This window comes from Amblyomma americanum, chromosome 10, assembly GCF_052857255.1.
Source record: "Amblyomma americanum isolate KBUSLIRL-KWMA chromosome 10, ASM5285725v1, whole genome shotgun sequence".
In the NCBI taxonomy this organism is placed as follows: Eukaryota; Metazoa; Arthropoda; class Arachnida; order Ixodida; family Ixodidae; genus Amblyomma; species Amblyomma americanum.
In genome coordinates this window covers 3,953,498-3,969,383 of record NC_135506.1, presented here as the reverse complement: position 1 = coordinate 3,969,383, position 15,886 = coordinate 3,953,498, and the positions used below count along the sequence as shown (strand labels likewise).

The following is a 15,886-nucleotide window of genomic DNA, read 5'->3' as shown; positions in this document are numbered from 1 at the left end:
AAATCTTAAGACGAGTGGGCTGTGTCAAGGTTTGCAGCGAGGTTCACTGCAAACCTTGACACAGCCCACTCAGCTAAGATTTTTAGATATCTAGACGATTATGCCATTTTCTTGAAAAGCGTATCTCTAGAAGGGGCCATTATACAGTAGTGAACCAGATTCTTCAAATCTTTAGTGAGTGTGCCTTTGGGTTGAGCTTCACCTATGAGTTGCCATCACAGGGATGCTTGCAGTTTTTAGACATCTGTATTTTTACGAGTACTAGTGGAACCCAGGTGTGCTGGAGGTACCAGCCTCGCTCAAAAGAAGGTATTTTAAACCACCAGTCAGCTCATTCAAAGGTTATAAAAATGGGAATAGCCAAAAACTGCCTGCACGCCGCTCTTTATAAGTCTTGCCCGCATGAAATGCAGAACAGCGTGCAATTTCAGTTTCAACGACTGACTAGTGCGGGTTCCCCTTGTGAGCTGGTCACTTCGGTGATAGAAGCCCTTGCCAAGGAAGCTCGATGCCCACCGAAGCACTGCCTAAGTGAAGAACCGCACCGCTGGAGACCCGTGGCTATGCCGTACTTCCACCAGATTTCACATCGCCTCAAAAAAGTGGCCATGAAATATGAGGTCCCGGTGGTCTTCACGGCGCCCAAGAAGCTTTCAGGCATGTGCAATATGGCGCAGGGAAATAGAAAAAATAACGGGTGCCGCACTAAGCACGTAGACAGGTTCGTTCCCTGCAGAACAGGGGTGGTGTACCGAATACCCCTCACGTGTGGGAACTGTTACATAGGGCAAAGTGGACGTTGCCTGAATGTTAAGACTTCAGGAGCACCGCGCAGCCGTTGAATCATTGGCGGGGGGCGGTGAACTAGTGAAACATTGTCACCATTGCCGTAGCTGCACGCCCAGGTTCCGAGACACAATTGTCCTGAAAAAATTACCGACCCAGCTTAGCAGGGAAATTTTTGATGCCTACAGCATTAGAAAAGAAAATGACCGTTGCATAAGCACCAATTCCGTATCCTTATCCAAGAAGGAATTCAACTATCTTGATGCTAACTTGTGCCACGCGCGCCCGCATGCCAGTGTCACGTGATGGTGTCTGCTGTCTATCAGGTGTGATTACGAATCTTGTATATATGTGGTTTTCCTTGTAGTAAACCTCAGTTGAAATTCTGCGTTGTGTCTTGTGCATTCTTCTCTTCGTCCCTCGTCGTTTCGCGCGGTTGCAATATGCACTCCCCAGAGCTAGCTATAGGGCAATGGAGGAGTGTGAATTAGTAGCAATGCGATAGCACTTATTTGATGCATATGTCTTTATTTGTATGCGTGCATATGACATAACGAATGCATGCAGTCCTGCGTCACTTCGGTACACGTGGGTCGATATATACCTTCTTTCATTTGGCCCTTTAAAAGTGGGTCGAATATGTCACAATTTGGCACATCAATGTTGGTGCAGCGCTGCACATCACATTCTACAGAAAGCGAAAACTGCAGTCGGCCTACTCCTGGCATGCCCAAGTGCTCATATAGCTGGCATTCCAGTCAGTTTCAATTGCTTCGATCGATAATTCTTGTGCGCCCTATTTGAAGTATACCAAAAAATGGCTGTGGTTTAGCTCTGGTTAAACCTGGAGTGATGCGATAGCTACATCTGGCCGAGTGGAACTCGCTTAATCGACAAAAAGAGCTACAACTGGGGCTAGTTGGAAATGCATCCTAAACCTTTCCTTTTTTTTTTTTCCTTCATATCGCTCTTGTCAGCGTAGCGTGCTCTTCCCTCTTCTGTGTATGATTTTACGTTAATATGTGTATATAGGCATGCTTCTTCAGATAATAAACAGTTGTTAGAAAGCGCTTGTCTTGTGTGCTCGTCCCTTTCCGTATTTTGGTAGCGCTCACCAATACCTTCAAGGTTGCTTAATCAAATTGCAAAGTCAGTCTTTCGCCGCTCCGTTTTGCTGGGCGTTCCCTATCTTTGTCCCACTTGACACGGCGCATGCGCACAGCTGTTGCATGTCGCGCCGCCGGCACCAGCAGCTGCGTCGCACCACGTGACCAAAGGCCGCACCACGTGATCAACTTGTGTGACCAACGGCGCCGCCACGAAGCTCTAGTGGTGCCACGCTGAAGGGTCGATCGAAGAGGTGGCGTAGTGCAGCTATCGCTACAAAATCGAATTAAATTAAGAAGAACATACACACAAAGTTGCTTGCACAAGCCAGCACTGCTTGGACTGTCATATATGACAAGACCATACAGGTCACATGTGCACAGTTTTTTATTCGATCTCCGGTAGATGACTTATGGCTGAAGTTTTGGGTCAACTCATGGCTTGTGCCAACAACATTGGTTCATGGGTGTGCATTTGCATGTTGGAGGAGGAGGAGGAGGAAAAACTTTATTTATATTTGATATTAAAATGTGTTATTAGCGGTCGCGGGCTGTCTTCTTCATCTTCCGATGAGTTATTGCAGCCCGTCTTAACAGGGTTGGGGCCCCTGGTCCAGGGCTCCACTGAGGTATGCCGCCAGGTAGACTCTCCGCACCAATCCGCGCTGGACGGCCGGGTCCTCGCTGGAGAGCATCCCCTCCAACTGTTCCGCACTCGGGTTTTTGTTTATTGCAGCTAGATCCTTGTTTTTCTGACACACCCTTGTTATGTGGCTGCTGCCCATGTCAAGCTATATCCAAATATGGTGCACCACAGGTACAATGCAAAGCCAGACTGTAGCACAAAAATTCCAAGATTTTTTAATGATAACAGGTTCATGTAGCACAAGTTTCATTCACACGGTATGATGGATGGAAATGAGCGATCCAAAGAGTGCTATCATTGAGATGACACACTTGCACCAGGTTTGAACAAGCCAATCTTTATTCAATGCTTTGAATTATAAATGCAGCCAATTCCTTTTCTACAAAAATTCAGATGCAGCTGATTTATGTCACCAACCTAATTAGCTTCTGAGCCAATTACAGCTTTTCTCATTTTTATAAAATTTGCCAGCATAAAAAAACCAATTCTTGAATTTGCAAAACTGCATAAAGAAATTGCTGCACGAGTTAAAATAAGCATCATGAAACGATGCAGGGCCGAGGAAGGGCATGTCATGGAAGTCGTGCATTGAGCCATATGTAAGGGGCCTTAAATGGTGGGGCAAGAGTTGAGCTGGACGTTTCCGTAAATGGTGCTCTCAGCCATGCTCTGAAGTTTGCCGTTGATCTGCAGGTAGCGAATGCAGCCCACGTACTGGTCTTGCGTAGCAACAGACCGCGTCCTGGCAGGTTCTGGCACACCACCAATGTAGAGAGGGTTCGCTGTGTCTGTGGAGCTGACTCCTCCGCGCCCAATCGCCAAGTTGCTGGCTGTGCCCACAGCGAGGGACACGATGTTCTTGTTCTTCACAGCTGTGTTGGGAAGAAACCATACTGGCTCATTAAGCATCGCCATGCCAAACAGTGTATTCTGCATTGCAGCTGATTTCATCAGGAACAGCAGACTCAACATAATGCTCCTCCAAAAAGACAGCATTAAGCTATACAATTACATGCAACAGAACTGCTCATATATCTCACTGCCAACGGAAGGTGCAAGTATCATATGTTTGTAGACAGCATCATGGTGCCATTTGGTGCCACATAAAGGGACTTAATTGGTAGCAGGTCTGCGGTTAACACAGGGTGGCATGTAGTAATGGCACCTTGCCACACCATACCTTTGCCATGTTCTGATCAAAGCTCCTACCGCTGTGCTATTCTGTGGCTCAACTATTCAAAGCATTGAGCTTGTGCTATCGAGGCCATGGATGCAGTTCCTTCGCTAAGAACTTTTTTTAACCTTACTCTGGGAGCCCAAGGAACACAGATATTGAGCTTAATTGTGAAATTCACTACTGTGTATCATTAAACTCCATTTTAAAACCCTGCAGTCGGAATCATATGATTAAGCTTAGCGTCGAACATCAAACGATCATAAGCTACAAAACGTTGCAAACAATCACTCTAGCTGTATAGTGGCATTGAAAAGATATCTAGCTCACATAGGGACATCTTGAGCAGAAAAAGGAAGGAAAAAGAGGGGCTTGTTATGACTTATATTACGAAAGCCAGCAGTCATCAAAACCAAGGAGGGTTCTTGCACAGCTTCCACCCTCACCATCCGATCACATTCCTAAGCGGCACTCATGGTAATACAGGGCGTACTACGTCCACTGCTATGTACGAGGGTGGTGCCGGTGAACACTCAAGGTTCGGTTACACTACAAATAAATTCCCCCAAAAGCAGAAGATTGGACAGCCAGTGCCGTAGCTCAGTTGGTAGAGCATCGGACACGAAATTTGGAGGTTGTGGGTTCGGATTCCACCAGTGGCATGTGGTTGTTTTTTCTTCTGCTTTCTAATCAATTATGTATAAAAAATAATAATAATTACCCTATCAATCTCCAACTGATGAACATCACAAATTATATTAAAAAACATCAACAATGCTCCTTGGTATAGATGACTGTTGGCTTCCGTCATGTACAAGGGACTTCTTGTCAGAAATAGCATGGGACTTGCCTTTGACTGTGTGCCACTCGCCATCACACAGGTTTCCTGCGCTGACAGAAACCTTGATAATGCCTGCACCATTGTCAGTACTGAACTCGATGTTGCCATCAAGCATCTGTAGCATCACAAAGTCCTTCTGGTCGTTGCTGTGAACCGCAAACAGAACTCCCGATCTACTTCGTGGCTTTATGTCCAGCTCTACGGTCATCTCCTTGCCCACGTTGTAGCTGTCGACTGCAGAGATGTGTCAAACATGTGACCAACAGTTCTCAATGCCACTCCCGTTTCGTCATCAGCACCAGGTTTGTAATAAGACTTGCCGAGCTAGTTGGTTCATAATGATGAAAGGTGCAACGGCGCGAAAGGGTTAGGACATACACCTTGCGCTTCCTTGAGCAATAAAGCTGACAGTCTGCTATTCTAAGTGTCGTGCATGTTTCTTCATGTTGTCCTAACCCTTTCGCGCAGTTACACCTTTCATCAGGCTTATTTGACATGAAGATATTGCTCTTAGTATATTCTGTACGATTCTCAGAGCATTGATCGATTGTGTCAATGTGAAACAGTTTCATTCTTGAGAAGTGAAACAGGCATTGTGGAATGAAAAGAACCCACAAGATGCAAAATTGAAACGGATCAATCATACTTTTGACCCAATAAGCAAAAACAATCCCACACTCGACGAATACGCACACTTCGGCAAGAGTTAAGTAAAGCTCGGTGGAAAGCTTAGCTGCAAGCCTACACATATGCGAAACATTTTTGACGTGAAAACTTCAACTGTTCCTATTCCTCATACGTATGCACCTGCCTCATGTAGCAAGACCACAGTAAACAATGAGCTCCAGATCCAGCGCAGCATCAAAGAAGAGTGGAATGCATCTCACTGTATGCCTTGCTCCATACTACTACTATGCAATTTTGGTATTCTAACCACCCCAATCCAGTGCAAACATAATGCAACAAATGAAACGAAAGCATGACATCTAAGCACTTCCACTATCTGCCTTCCAAACACCCACCCACTGCGGTAGCTCAGTGGTCAGGGCACTTGTCTACTGAGCCAAGGACCCAGGTCCATCCCGGCTGCAGCGGCCGTGTTTTGATGGAGGCACAAAAGGCGCCCGTATGCTTTGCAATGTCAGCGCACGTTAAAGGACGCCAGGCGGTCTAAATTAATCTGGAGCCTTCTGCTACAGTGTCCCTCATAGCCACTGTGCTGCTTAGGGAAAAAAAAACCCCACAATTTAGTTCCTAAACACCAACTCACAGAGGATGAGGTGGCTGTGGTTGCTGCCAAAGAAGGTGCCCGTTTCCACTTTCTGTGAGCAGCCAGTGACGCCGACGCTGACTCGAGGGCGCAGCATTTGCCGTTCTTGCACCTCCAGCTTGCGGATGCACCCAGGGAATGAGGAAGTGACACCCTGTGCAAGAGACAAGTCGCGCAGCATCTCTCAACCAACCTCTCTGCGACAACTATGCCCCGTTTTACGGGAACATCTGTGTGAAAATTAATCCTGTGCTTTATTACTGGGCCATATTTTGTACTTTGGCTCATTCATATTATACAGGATTTTTCATTCATAAAACCAATGATTAAACACTCAAACACGAGCTCAGAAAGCGAGCTGACCACATGGTAGCAGCCTCAAGTAGCCAATAATGAGCACAACTCAGTCCCTAACTCAGTCTGTCCAAAACCAATAACTATATATAGTATTACAGACAAAAAATGCATGCAGTTATCTATTTATCTGCAGGATTGATTGTTTTGTTTTAAAATATGTCCTCACAGATGGCCTATGGCAGCTAACAAGCTGTAGCATTTATCCTATCCTTGATTATTAAATCAAATTATGAAAGCTAACCATTTTCTGGCAGCAGTGTCTCAATAAATAGTGAGCTGAAAAAATGGACGTCCATTTAGGGCTTGTAAAATGTATTACGGATTCACTTCAGGTCTGTAGATTCTCTGAAAATCTGGCATGGTATCCAGATATAAATGTAGGTGTGGCAGTACAGCGCTTTGTTTGCATACATACGAACTTACACGAAGGTTATTTTTGACTTGAGAGGAGACATTTCGTGGCAGACCACCAAGGTAGATGGGGCTCTTGACGTTGATTGAGCTGGTGGTCCCCTGCGAGCTACCCTGTGCCACCGTGGCATTGTCCATTTCCAGGACGCCCGACTGGCCGCGGCGGCTGAACTCAAGCAGGTGCCATTCGCCCAGGTTGTACGCTTCGGTCGTGGTCAACATGCCCGGGCCTGTGCCGCAATTGAACACGACGTTCACCTGCGATCAGATTCAGCAAGAACAATCATGGTGAATTCCAGTTGCAGGTCCGGAGTGGTTCGTTCACTCTGTGACAATGCCCCTGAATCCGGCTGAGAGCACCCATTCCAAACCTGTGCTTGGAACACTTGTGCTACGGCCGGAGCAAGCAATAGGCGCTCGCGCGCTGCTGACGGAGAAAAGTGCCTAGCGTTGCTTGTGCTCTCCTGTGTGCGTCGTCTGCTATGGAATGACGGACTTCTTATCAGATCCACGATTTCAGCGACTTCAGTGGAGCAGTACAGAGTGCTTCCATGAAGCCATTTTGGCATTGGCAACTGCTCCTAATCTAACATAGGAACAAGTGTCTCCCGATCCTGATGTGCCATTGACTGCCACTGCATGGACAGACTACAGAGAGAGAAAATGCCTGAATAAGCATTTATGTTAGCTTTCTTGTATCCATCACATATACCTCACTGCCCTGATGTAACTTGTACTTACAACATTATCAAGAAGAAGTCACTTCATAAGGTGCTCCTGCTCAAAAGAATTCGTCCTGGATGTGCTCTTGAGAAGAATGAGACATGAAACAAAGAAACAGGTTCCCTTCCTTGCTGCCAGTTCCAAACCTGCCCTCTGTGTACATTCACTGAGGAGAGGTAATTGCCTCCTCCTGAATCTCTGAGAACGTCACCAGTGGCTACCGGCTAGAATAAAGAAAGTGTGAAGAGGCATCAAGCCTTATCTGGTAATGAGTTTGCCCCTAGGACTGAACTTACAGGGTTCACCTTATCCTGCAGTTTACCTGTCTAGCCTATGTATCTTCCGATATGGTACTTGATCTACCAGTCACTTAACTTGGAACTGCCAGCATAAACAGTGCTTCCTGCTGTTATTACTGAAATGAGGCTTTCATTATACAGCGCGAAAGCACACTTGATGCTGACATGAAATGAACTTAAAAAAGCCAAAACGCATAAATCTGAGGAACCACATAGCTCCAGGCCACAATCTATAAGCAGCGATACTCACTCGCCCCTGCTTCATGAAGATGGCAATGAAGTCCACTTTATTGCTATTGGTGACGTAGAACAGAATGCCGTCCTCATGGCGAGTGCGGAACTCAAGCGAGATGGTTGAATGCTCCATCAGACTGTTGGCCAGGTCTGTGGAAAGCCGGAACTCGAGTCGGCTCTCGGGGCTGTTGCCAAACCGAAGGCCACTCTCAGGAGTCACGTCAGCATCTCGAGCTGGCTCCAGTGGCAGCACACAGCCAGGAAGTGGACCGCTTGAAGGACGCTTGCCCGCACCTGTTGACAGTCACTTGTGGTGTCATTTGTTCGCACAACAAGCCTCTTTCATAACTTTTTAAGTTGGCTTCGTTTGTTGTGCTTTGCTCTAGACATGGCATCACTGGTCTTCAGTAAAAAGAGGATAAAAAGCTAAACATACATGCTAGCACCTCACAGGTGCAAGTATTGTCATTGTAACCACCCCGACACAGTTCGCTAAACAGAATGAGCAGACTACGTCTACATATCCTGTTTTCAAAATTGACAGTTCCAGAATTAGAGGGATATGCGTCATTGAGGAGAAGCCAGTTCAACATTTATGAAAGGGGTCTATAGTAGTGATGTTGCAATGATGCAGCCACATTTCTCCACAATTCATCTAAACAGTTATTGTTACACTCATTTCAATTTATAGTTAAATTTTGCTTCAAATTTTGAATGCTTTTGCACTTTACCATTTTCGTTTTCAGCCTTTTAGCCTAAACTTCAATGCAGTGACCTTCAAGGAAGCCAAGCATTATTTTGTAAAATTAAAAATTTGTTTAACTGAGAAAACATACAATTCCACTGAGGATTACAGGCTTCTGTTGGGCTGGAAAATTCATTAGGGCACCCGCTGTTGAACAATCCTGAGTGAGAATTTTATCTATGAACTTTGTCAGAAGTTTCAAAGCCACACCTGGCCCTCGCTGGGTTCAGCACTGAGGCCTCCTGGCACTGGCACAAATCTCTTCAAAAATGAGGACAGCTCTCATCCTAACTCAGCCTTCAAGAGCGTGGAAGTGCCAAGATGACCCAGCAGCAGTCCCAGTGAAAAAATACATTTTGCAATTTCTGAACACGAAATACTAAAGTAGTCTCATCTTCTGGTCAGTCTTGAATTTTCACCTAGCATTATTCGTCCCTTAACCATTTATACTAAGCTAAATTGGAGGACACCAAATTATACCATTAGCTGTGACAATGTGATAGCATTTACTGTATTTACACGCTTGTAAGTCGACCTATTTTTCAAAATTTGAAAATCCGAAGTGGGGTGGTCGACTTAAAATCGAAACCAAAGCATCGCACCATAAATAAAGGTGAGACAAATGAGATATCAGGCATGCCACAGCGTAGTTGCATTTTTGCTGCGTGGCTCTTTTGCATAGTTCTTGGTGCTGGCCTTGAGCAGCTGCTATGCCAACGCGCAGAACTGGCATCCCCACCCCACGCGAGGCGGCCGATGGTGGCTGTCGATAAGCAGCAAACTGGCACTAGCCCACTTCAAACACGTGGCCACAGATTGCGTCTGCTGATGCAGCGGTGGCCCGATAACGCATTCGTGTTCTACTACTGCTCTTAATAGCGTTGTCTAGGTTTTTTTTTTGTTTACTTTCAACTGCGCACTCGGCACTCAAGGGAATGTCGATAGTTGATGGAAGGGCCGCTGTTCAAATCGTGGCGGCACCCCCAATCGGAACCGCAGTGGCACCGGGGAGTGTCGGTAGCCAACGGAACAGCTGTCTCATCTCACGCGTAGTTTCTCTTTGGCTCTGACGCATTTGACTACTGCCGGCCGCGTTTCACAAGTTTTTAATATAGTGCTTCGTCATTTGTGCTCCGGGTCCGGTAAGCGACCTGCGCTCGTTCACGGCTACATTCAAGATGACTGTCATTCTTTACGCTGAAGAAACGAACTGCACGCTGGGCTGCAAGTTCGATGTTCGCAACGGGTGATACAGGTGTGGCAGCTGCAGCGAGGCAAAATTTTCAGCTGCTCCAAGCGATGTCGTGATGTGGCTGTTTGCGAAGTGTGGGGTTTCGCGGCACAACGATGTTAGAATGACGAGCTGTGGGACCGCAGCAGCGATCACAACGGCAGCGCTAGTGAGGACGATGGCGCAAGTGTGGACGAGTAGTCCAGTGACTAATACATTTTAGTTTTGGAATGTGCCCATGAGTGCTCCCGCGTGGGGCAGCCAATAGAGGCTGGCGATAAGCGGAGGCCGCAGGATAGTGCTATCGCGTTCTATTATTAAAGGCCAAGCGTAAACGACCTCCAAGTTTTTTTCAGAAATCTGAAGTGGGGGGTCGACTTACATTCGAGTCGACTTACAATCGTGTAAATATGGTAAGAACTTCGTTGTCAGCTTCCATGCATGAATTTGCCACCTGTTGACTGTGGCAGTTGGCAGGCTGCAGCTGGTTCTTCCAAGTGCCACCCTTGGCAGGTGAAAGGGTTCTTCCCATAACAGCCACTTTGCGCTCTCTCCCCTAGAAGAGGACTTCCCTTTCTCCACTTTCATCATCATCATCATTATCCTGACCACGCCCACTGCAGCGCAAAGGCCTCTCCCATATCTCTCTTATTGACCTTGTCTGCACTGTGCCACCTGCCAACCATGGCAGGTCGCAGCTGGCTCTTCTGTGTATCAGGTGACAATTCTTCCCGTGGCATGCCAACTTGTGAGCTGTCCCTCTCCTCCCCTAGAAGAGGAAAAAGGGATTCCCCAACCACCTCCATCCATGGAAGGGTGCAGCTGGCTCTTTCATGTTCTTGGCTGGTGGCTTTTGCCTTGTAGGTGGCAAAGTATGACACTAGCAGTGGGGCAGGGATAAGGCGCTGTTACGCTATCGCATAATATGCTATATCTGACCCGATTGCTTAAAGAGGCCACACTTCCAGACAAGGAAACAGACATTAAGAGGAGAGTGAGGATAACTCCACAGGATAACCTCGAAGCTTTTGTTCTCAGTAAAAACTGATTCTACGGCTCTTTCTAGGCTGTGTCAATGCTTTTCTGGCAGTAGCAGAGGCATTTATTTCCAAGAAAATCAGATTTAAAAATTTTGTTTTCACTTGGTTCAAACTCCTGGCATCACAACTGAGAACGACTCTGCGATCACTGTTAGGAAGGGAATAGTATTGTAGCCTAGACTCAGAGATCCGAACTCAGAAACCTGTTCTGAGATACCACAGCTGACGGTGGTGACACCTGTATTTAATTTTTTTTGCCTTTTTTAACTTATGAAAGCTCCATTTTCAGCGAAAATAGTGTCTTTGACATGACAGCACAGTACTGCACGCACGCCAACTTGAATTTGTCCTCAGCATGCCTTTAAAACCACATGATGCCAAGTGAAGCTACAAGGCAGTTGAGTACAACCGAGATATAAAAATCAAATTTCTGTGAGTCATATTGAGTGACCTGCCACGTATGAGCCATTACCTTCAAACACAAGGTTTGTGTCTTCGGTGGATGTGCTCTCTTCACTGCTGCCATCTTCTCCGGCCAGAGGACAGCTTGTAAGGGCAGCATTGACTCGGTCCGCAGTGGCAGCAAAGTTCTGGAGAGTCCCACTGACAGTGGCATCTCCGAGGCAGCCCACAAAGAAGGTGCGGCCATCGAGTTGAAGCTCGGGATTGGCCTGGACTCCTGACGGGAGGCCTCCAAAGTACAGAGGGCTGGTGGTCAGCAGGACCACGCGCTCCTTTGACTTCTCTTCCACCTGGGCGCCAGTAGAGGCAAGGAACCATCATAAGAGAAAGGCAAGAGTCCTTCGGAACAAACTACAAAACACGTGCGCATAAACATGCACAGTTAATTTCAGGGTGTTGAACCAGAATTTTTTCTGGTTCAGTTTGGGTTCGGTTCGGGTGCACGCCTTTAGGGTTCTGTTCCGGGTTTCACTCCCGAGCAATATTCCGTTCCGGTTCGAAACGGTTCAAACAGGTTTAGGACCCAAAAAAATTCTTAAAGTAGATGAGTTTTTAATCAACCTTCTTATGCTGTTTACGGCAAAAAGTATAAGAATTTATGACAAAAGCCACAAAATCATATGAACTCAAAATTAATGTAGATTGGCAGTGCATATGCTTGAATTTGTCTGATGAGGGACATAAGATGAAAAGCTGGCAGATTTTGCATCTACAAAACCGTCCAGATTCAGCTATTTCAGAGGCCTGTCACGTGAGAAATAGGTCTCACCTGAGGCTTGTGTCAAGTCATGAATTTCTCCTAAGCAGAGTAATACTTATGCGGGCACTGTCAGGACCACCGCATGTGCCCTCTATGTTATTGCACACTACTGTGGGAGGAAGCTGTCCTGTATCGGTAGCTACAAACAGACACCTTTTTCCGTTGCCCGAAAACTGACTTGCCAATTACCTCCCCGGCACGTCCCCAACATGTATCTGCTATGCAGGCACCCCCGACCCTCTACTGCATGGTATGGGAATGTGGGAGTCCGCCCGTAAACCACTCATCCCCCACCCAATGAGAGCCTCGTTTCAACACTATCTCAAACAACCAAGAGCTTAATAAACATATTTTCCTTAAATCACCTGTTCGATGCACCCTTGTAATATGCTTTACATATATCCAAGCTCCTATATTTCTTTATCTTCAAAATCACAGTTAATCATGGCTTCTCACTAGTACAATGTGAAATTAAAATTCTGGCCTACGATGACAACGTCGCTCTCTTTTATTCTTATAAAGACAGTATTCTAAACAAGCAGACTTGGATTGGTTAAAAGCACTCCGTGTGCACGGGCACAAATCTACAATCTTCACTGCGAAGTTCATTGCTACGCTATTGGAAGTGCTGCAGGTTGCTAAAAAAACGCACGACAATTCATTATAAGTTGCACTGTAGGAATATGATAGCCATTTAAGAAAAGGCACCGTACACGACTTGCTTATTTGGGAAGCCTTTCGAATGTAGGCGACATGCTGTTACTAGCCCTTCAACTATGGAAGGGAAATATGATGTCCGTCTGTGGTTATGTATAAAGAATTCCATGCATATCATCCCCACAGAGGGCGCCTGCATCAAAACAATGCCATGAAGAACGTGGACAAAAAAGACGAAAATGTTTTAAAACATTTCTGTTGATGAAAATGTTGAAGCGGGACACGAAAGGGAGAGCTGATGCCTGCCATAAACTGCCTATCTCATTTTCTCGGTACATTCGCTTTGAAACTGTCCATCAGCCATAGTTGAAGAAAAGCATAGTAGCGCAAGAAAACGAGGATGAAATAATCAGATGGGACGAGCATCAACTATCAGCTGAGTTAATTTTTAAGAAAAAAAAAAACATGCTTCTAACCACAGAAGGAAAGTAAAAAAAAAAGAAAAAAGAAACAGAGGGTGACTCAAGGGAGGATAAGATGCACTTGCAAAAAATAGCATGGAGCAAAGAGATTGAAACGTGTGCATTGTGCATTAAAGAAAAAGCAGACTCATGATCAGTGAGTGACAGGGACAGCTTGCTCACATATGTGGACCTCCTTTCCCAGATAGAATAAGCTTCCATGGTTTGTCCCTGTGTTCTATCATCAGACTTATCAACAAACCTTGTTTCTTCAAAGAGCGCATAGAAAACAACTGCAACTTTTGCAATGCATACACATCTGGCTACTACGAACTTTTTTCACCTGCACCTCTTGCAGCTCAAATTAGACATTGTGGCAGTTTTGTTTTTGGCTCAATGTCACAACGACCAACTAGCTCAAGCCAAACTCTTGCTTTCCACTAGATTAGCACGGGGTGCTTCTGCTTACTTTGACAGTGTCGTCAATGTCCAGCCTCAGCCGGGTCGAATAGCTGCTCGCTGTCACAAAGTGCCAGCGTCCATCATCATAGGTGCGTTCAGTCTCTACGCGGCCACCTGGCTGAGCCTGGAGGAACAAGCGGCCTCCGCGCAACCCAAGTGCCAGGAAGTTGGAGTGGTTGTCGTTGTAGGCGTAAAATATGAGTCCATTGGGACGGGTGGTACGGAACTTCAATGTCAGCTGTGCGTTCTCGGTCAAGTCCAGGAACGGCATGGCAACAAAGCCTGGAGACTCGGCCGCAAAGGACACCACTCGTGCTACCTGCATTGAAAACTTGCTGCACATCACACTTCCATTTCACACCTAGCATGCAATACTGACAATAAATACCAGCACACTCATTTGCATTGCCTACATTTGCGCTCAAAAGTAGCTTGTAGCACTGCCAAAGCTAGCACACATGTTTGCATTACCTACATTTGCACCCAGGAAGTAGCCTGCAGCACTGCCAAAGCTAGCGCACTCATTTGCATTGCCTACATTTGCACTCAAAAAGTAGCTTGCAGCACTGCCAAAGCTAACACTCCTGTACACGCTATGTTTGTGCCCAAAAAGTAGTTTGGTAGCAGTGAAAAATATAATCAGAGGTTTGAGCAACTGAACACCAGACCACCTTGACAAAGCAGTTATCTTTCCCAGCGACAGAGTGCAAGTTACAGTACTGTTGTTTGCAATGTCTAGTGGCACATGGCAAAGTGATGTAGTACAGATGTGAGCACACTACTAGCACCGTTTGCTGTTTCCACACCATTGCACATTAGGTGTGAAATGCAGTATAGTCACAGTTTACTCTGGCTATTCATCACTTAATTTATCAGCTCTTTCAAACAAAGCCAGGCGAAACATTTCCAAATGGGGCTCATTGAGCGGGGCATTGATTTGGTCATTGCCAGCTTTTAACCAGCAGTGAGAACCACCAGAAAGTAGCAAAAACCATGTCAGAAATGAATTGATAATAGTAATTCTGTTCAAATGGTTGTCTGTGTTCTTGCCCTGGATTTTTCATTCACAGCAATGCAGTGATCGGGAAAAGGAAATATGTAAAATGTTTCATGAGCAAAGCTCACAAAAATGAAGAAAACGTTGCCCAAGTGCTTTTTCAAGGCATTCCCTCGAGAGAGGGCTTTTTGTCATCTGAACTATTTTTATCTCTTAAATGGCTTTCTGAACTCAGAAATGGGAGTTACAGGATGTTGTAGTGATTTTCAGTGCGATTACAAAATAGGATATGAAGAAGCAGATATGGAAGCAGATATAGAAGCAGATATGGAGACTTCCTACACACGACTATAAAATTAAACACATGCAGCATACTAATGACAAAGCAAAGCTAATTAACAACATAGTGAATATAAATTGCAATACTTGATGCCACGACAACAAAAGAATGTACATTACAAAGGTGGTAATAAAAACATGAGAACAGCATAAAAAACATTGACAGGAACCATAATAATGCTTGGCATGTGATAGTGAATTGCAGCAAAATTAACAGCAAGAGTCCTCAGCTTGCATCTTCACAGCTCATGGTGTACAATAGAATATATGTACTGTTTAACTACAACAGCTCACCCCATCTTCTCTTTGGATAATATAACTCAATGTAATTTAGGCTGCATTAAAATTCACAATGAACATTTGAACTCTTATTCTGATACAAGTGGAAAAATTTCTTCAGTAATATCTGATCTTCATTGCATTTCTAGTAAGCACCAAATAATGAACAATTCCTTTTTGCTTGGCAAGCAAAAATAAATAAATGACATTCTTGGGTAAAAAAACGGCCACCCACATTAGGAGGGCAGCCCGCGGTGACAGCCAGGGCTTCCTTGGTTTTGAGGAGATCCACGAGTCTTGTGTCAAGCTCCAACTCTTGAATGCATCCTTCGAAGTTCACACGAGTCACCTCCCTGAGAAAAAATCGTGCAACAATGCTTCAAAAAGGCTTGTTTTTCCACCTGAACAATTCGGTATAGCCACTTCGCTTCATAATCGGCACAAATTTTTCATACCTTTCATGTAGGAAAGCATGTATGTATGATGTATTGGGCCGTTTAAAGCTCTGATGCATGCAAAACAAGCAAACAAAAACATACACTCTCCTGAGCCACTAACGCAAAATGCAGAGGTATCATTAAAAGCAGTTTATTGCATTAATTTTGC

At 45.4% G+C, this 15,886-nt stretch overlaps 1 protein-coding gene across 1 annotated transcript in view; it reads right to left on the bottom strand.

Moving 5' to 3' along the window:
• Positions 1 to 2,854: 2,854 nt before the first annotated feature.
• LanA (laminin subunit alpha) overlaps positions 2,855 to 15,886 on the bottom strand; it is a 103,090-nt gene continuing 90,058 nt past the window's right edge. The window contains exons 59-66 of the mRNA XM_077639930.1: positions 15,516 to 15,633; positions 13,673 to 13,984; positions 11,336 to 11,615; positions 7,864 to 8,141; positions 6,604 to 6,849; positions 5,824 to 5,977; positions 4,563 to 4,787; positions 2,855 to 3,410 (exon numbers count right to left, since the gene is read on the bottom strand). Coding sequence (XP_077496056.1) covers positions 3,148 to 3,410; positions 4,563 to 4,787; positions 5,824 to 5,977; positions 6,604 to 6,849; positions 7,864 to 8,141; positions 11,336 to 11,615; positions 13,673 to 13,984; positions 15,516 to 15,633 — 1,876 coding nt within the window. The 3' untranslated portion in view covers positions 2,855 to 3,147. The remainder of the gene's footprint in view (positions 3,411 to 4,562; positions 4,788 to 5,823; positions 5,978 to 6,603; positions 6,850 to 7,863; positions 8,142 to 11,335; positions 11,616 to 13,672; positions 13,985 to 15,515; positions 15,634 to 15,886) is intronic.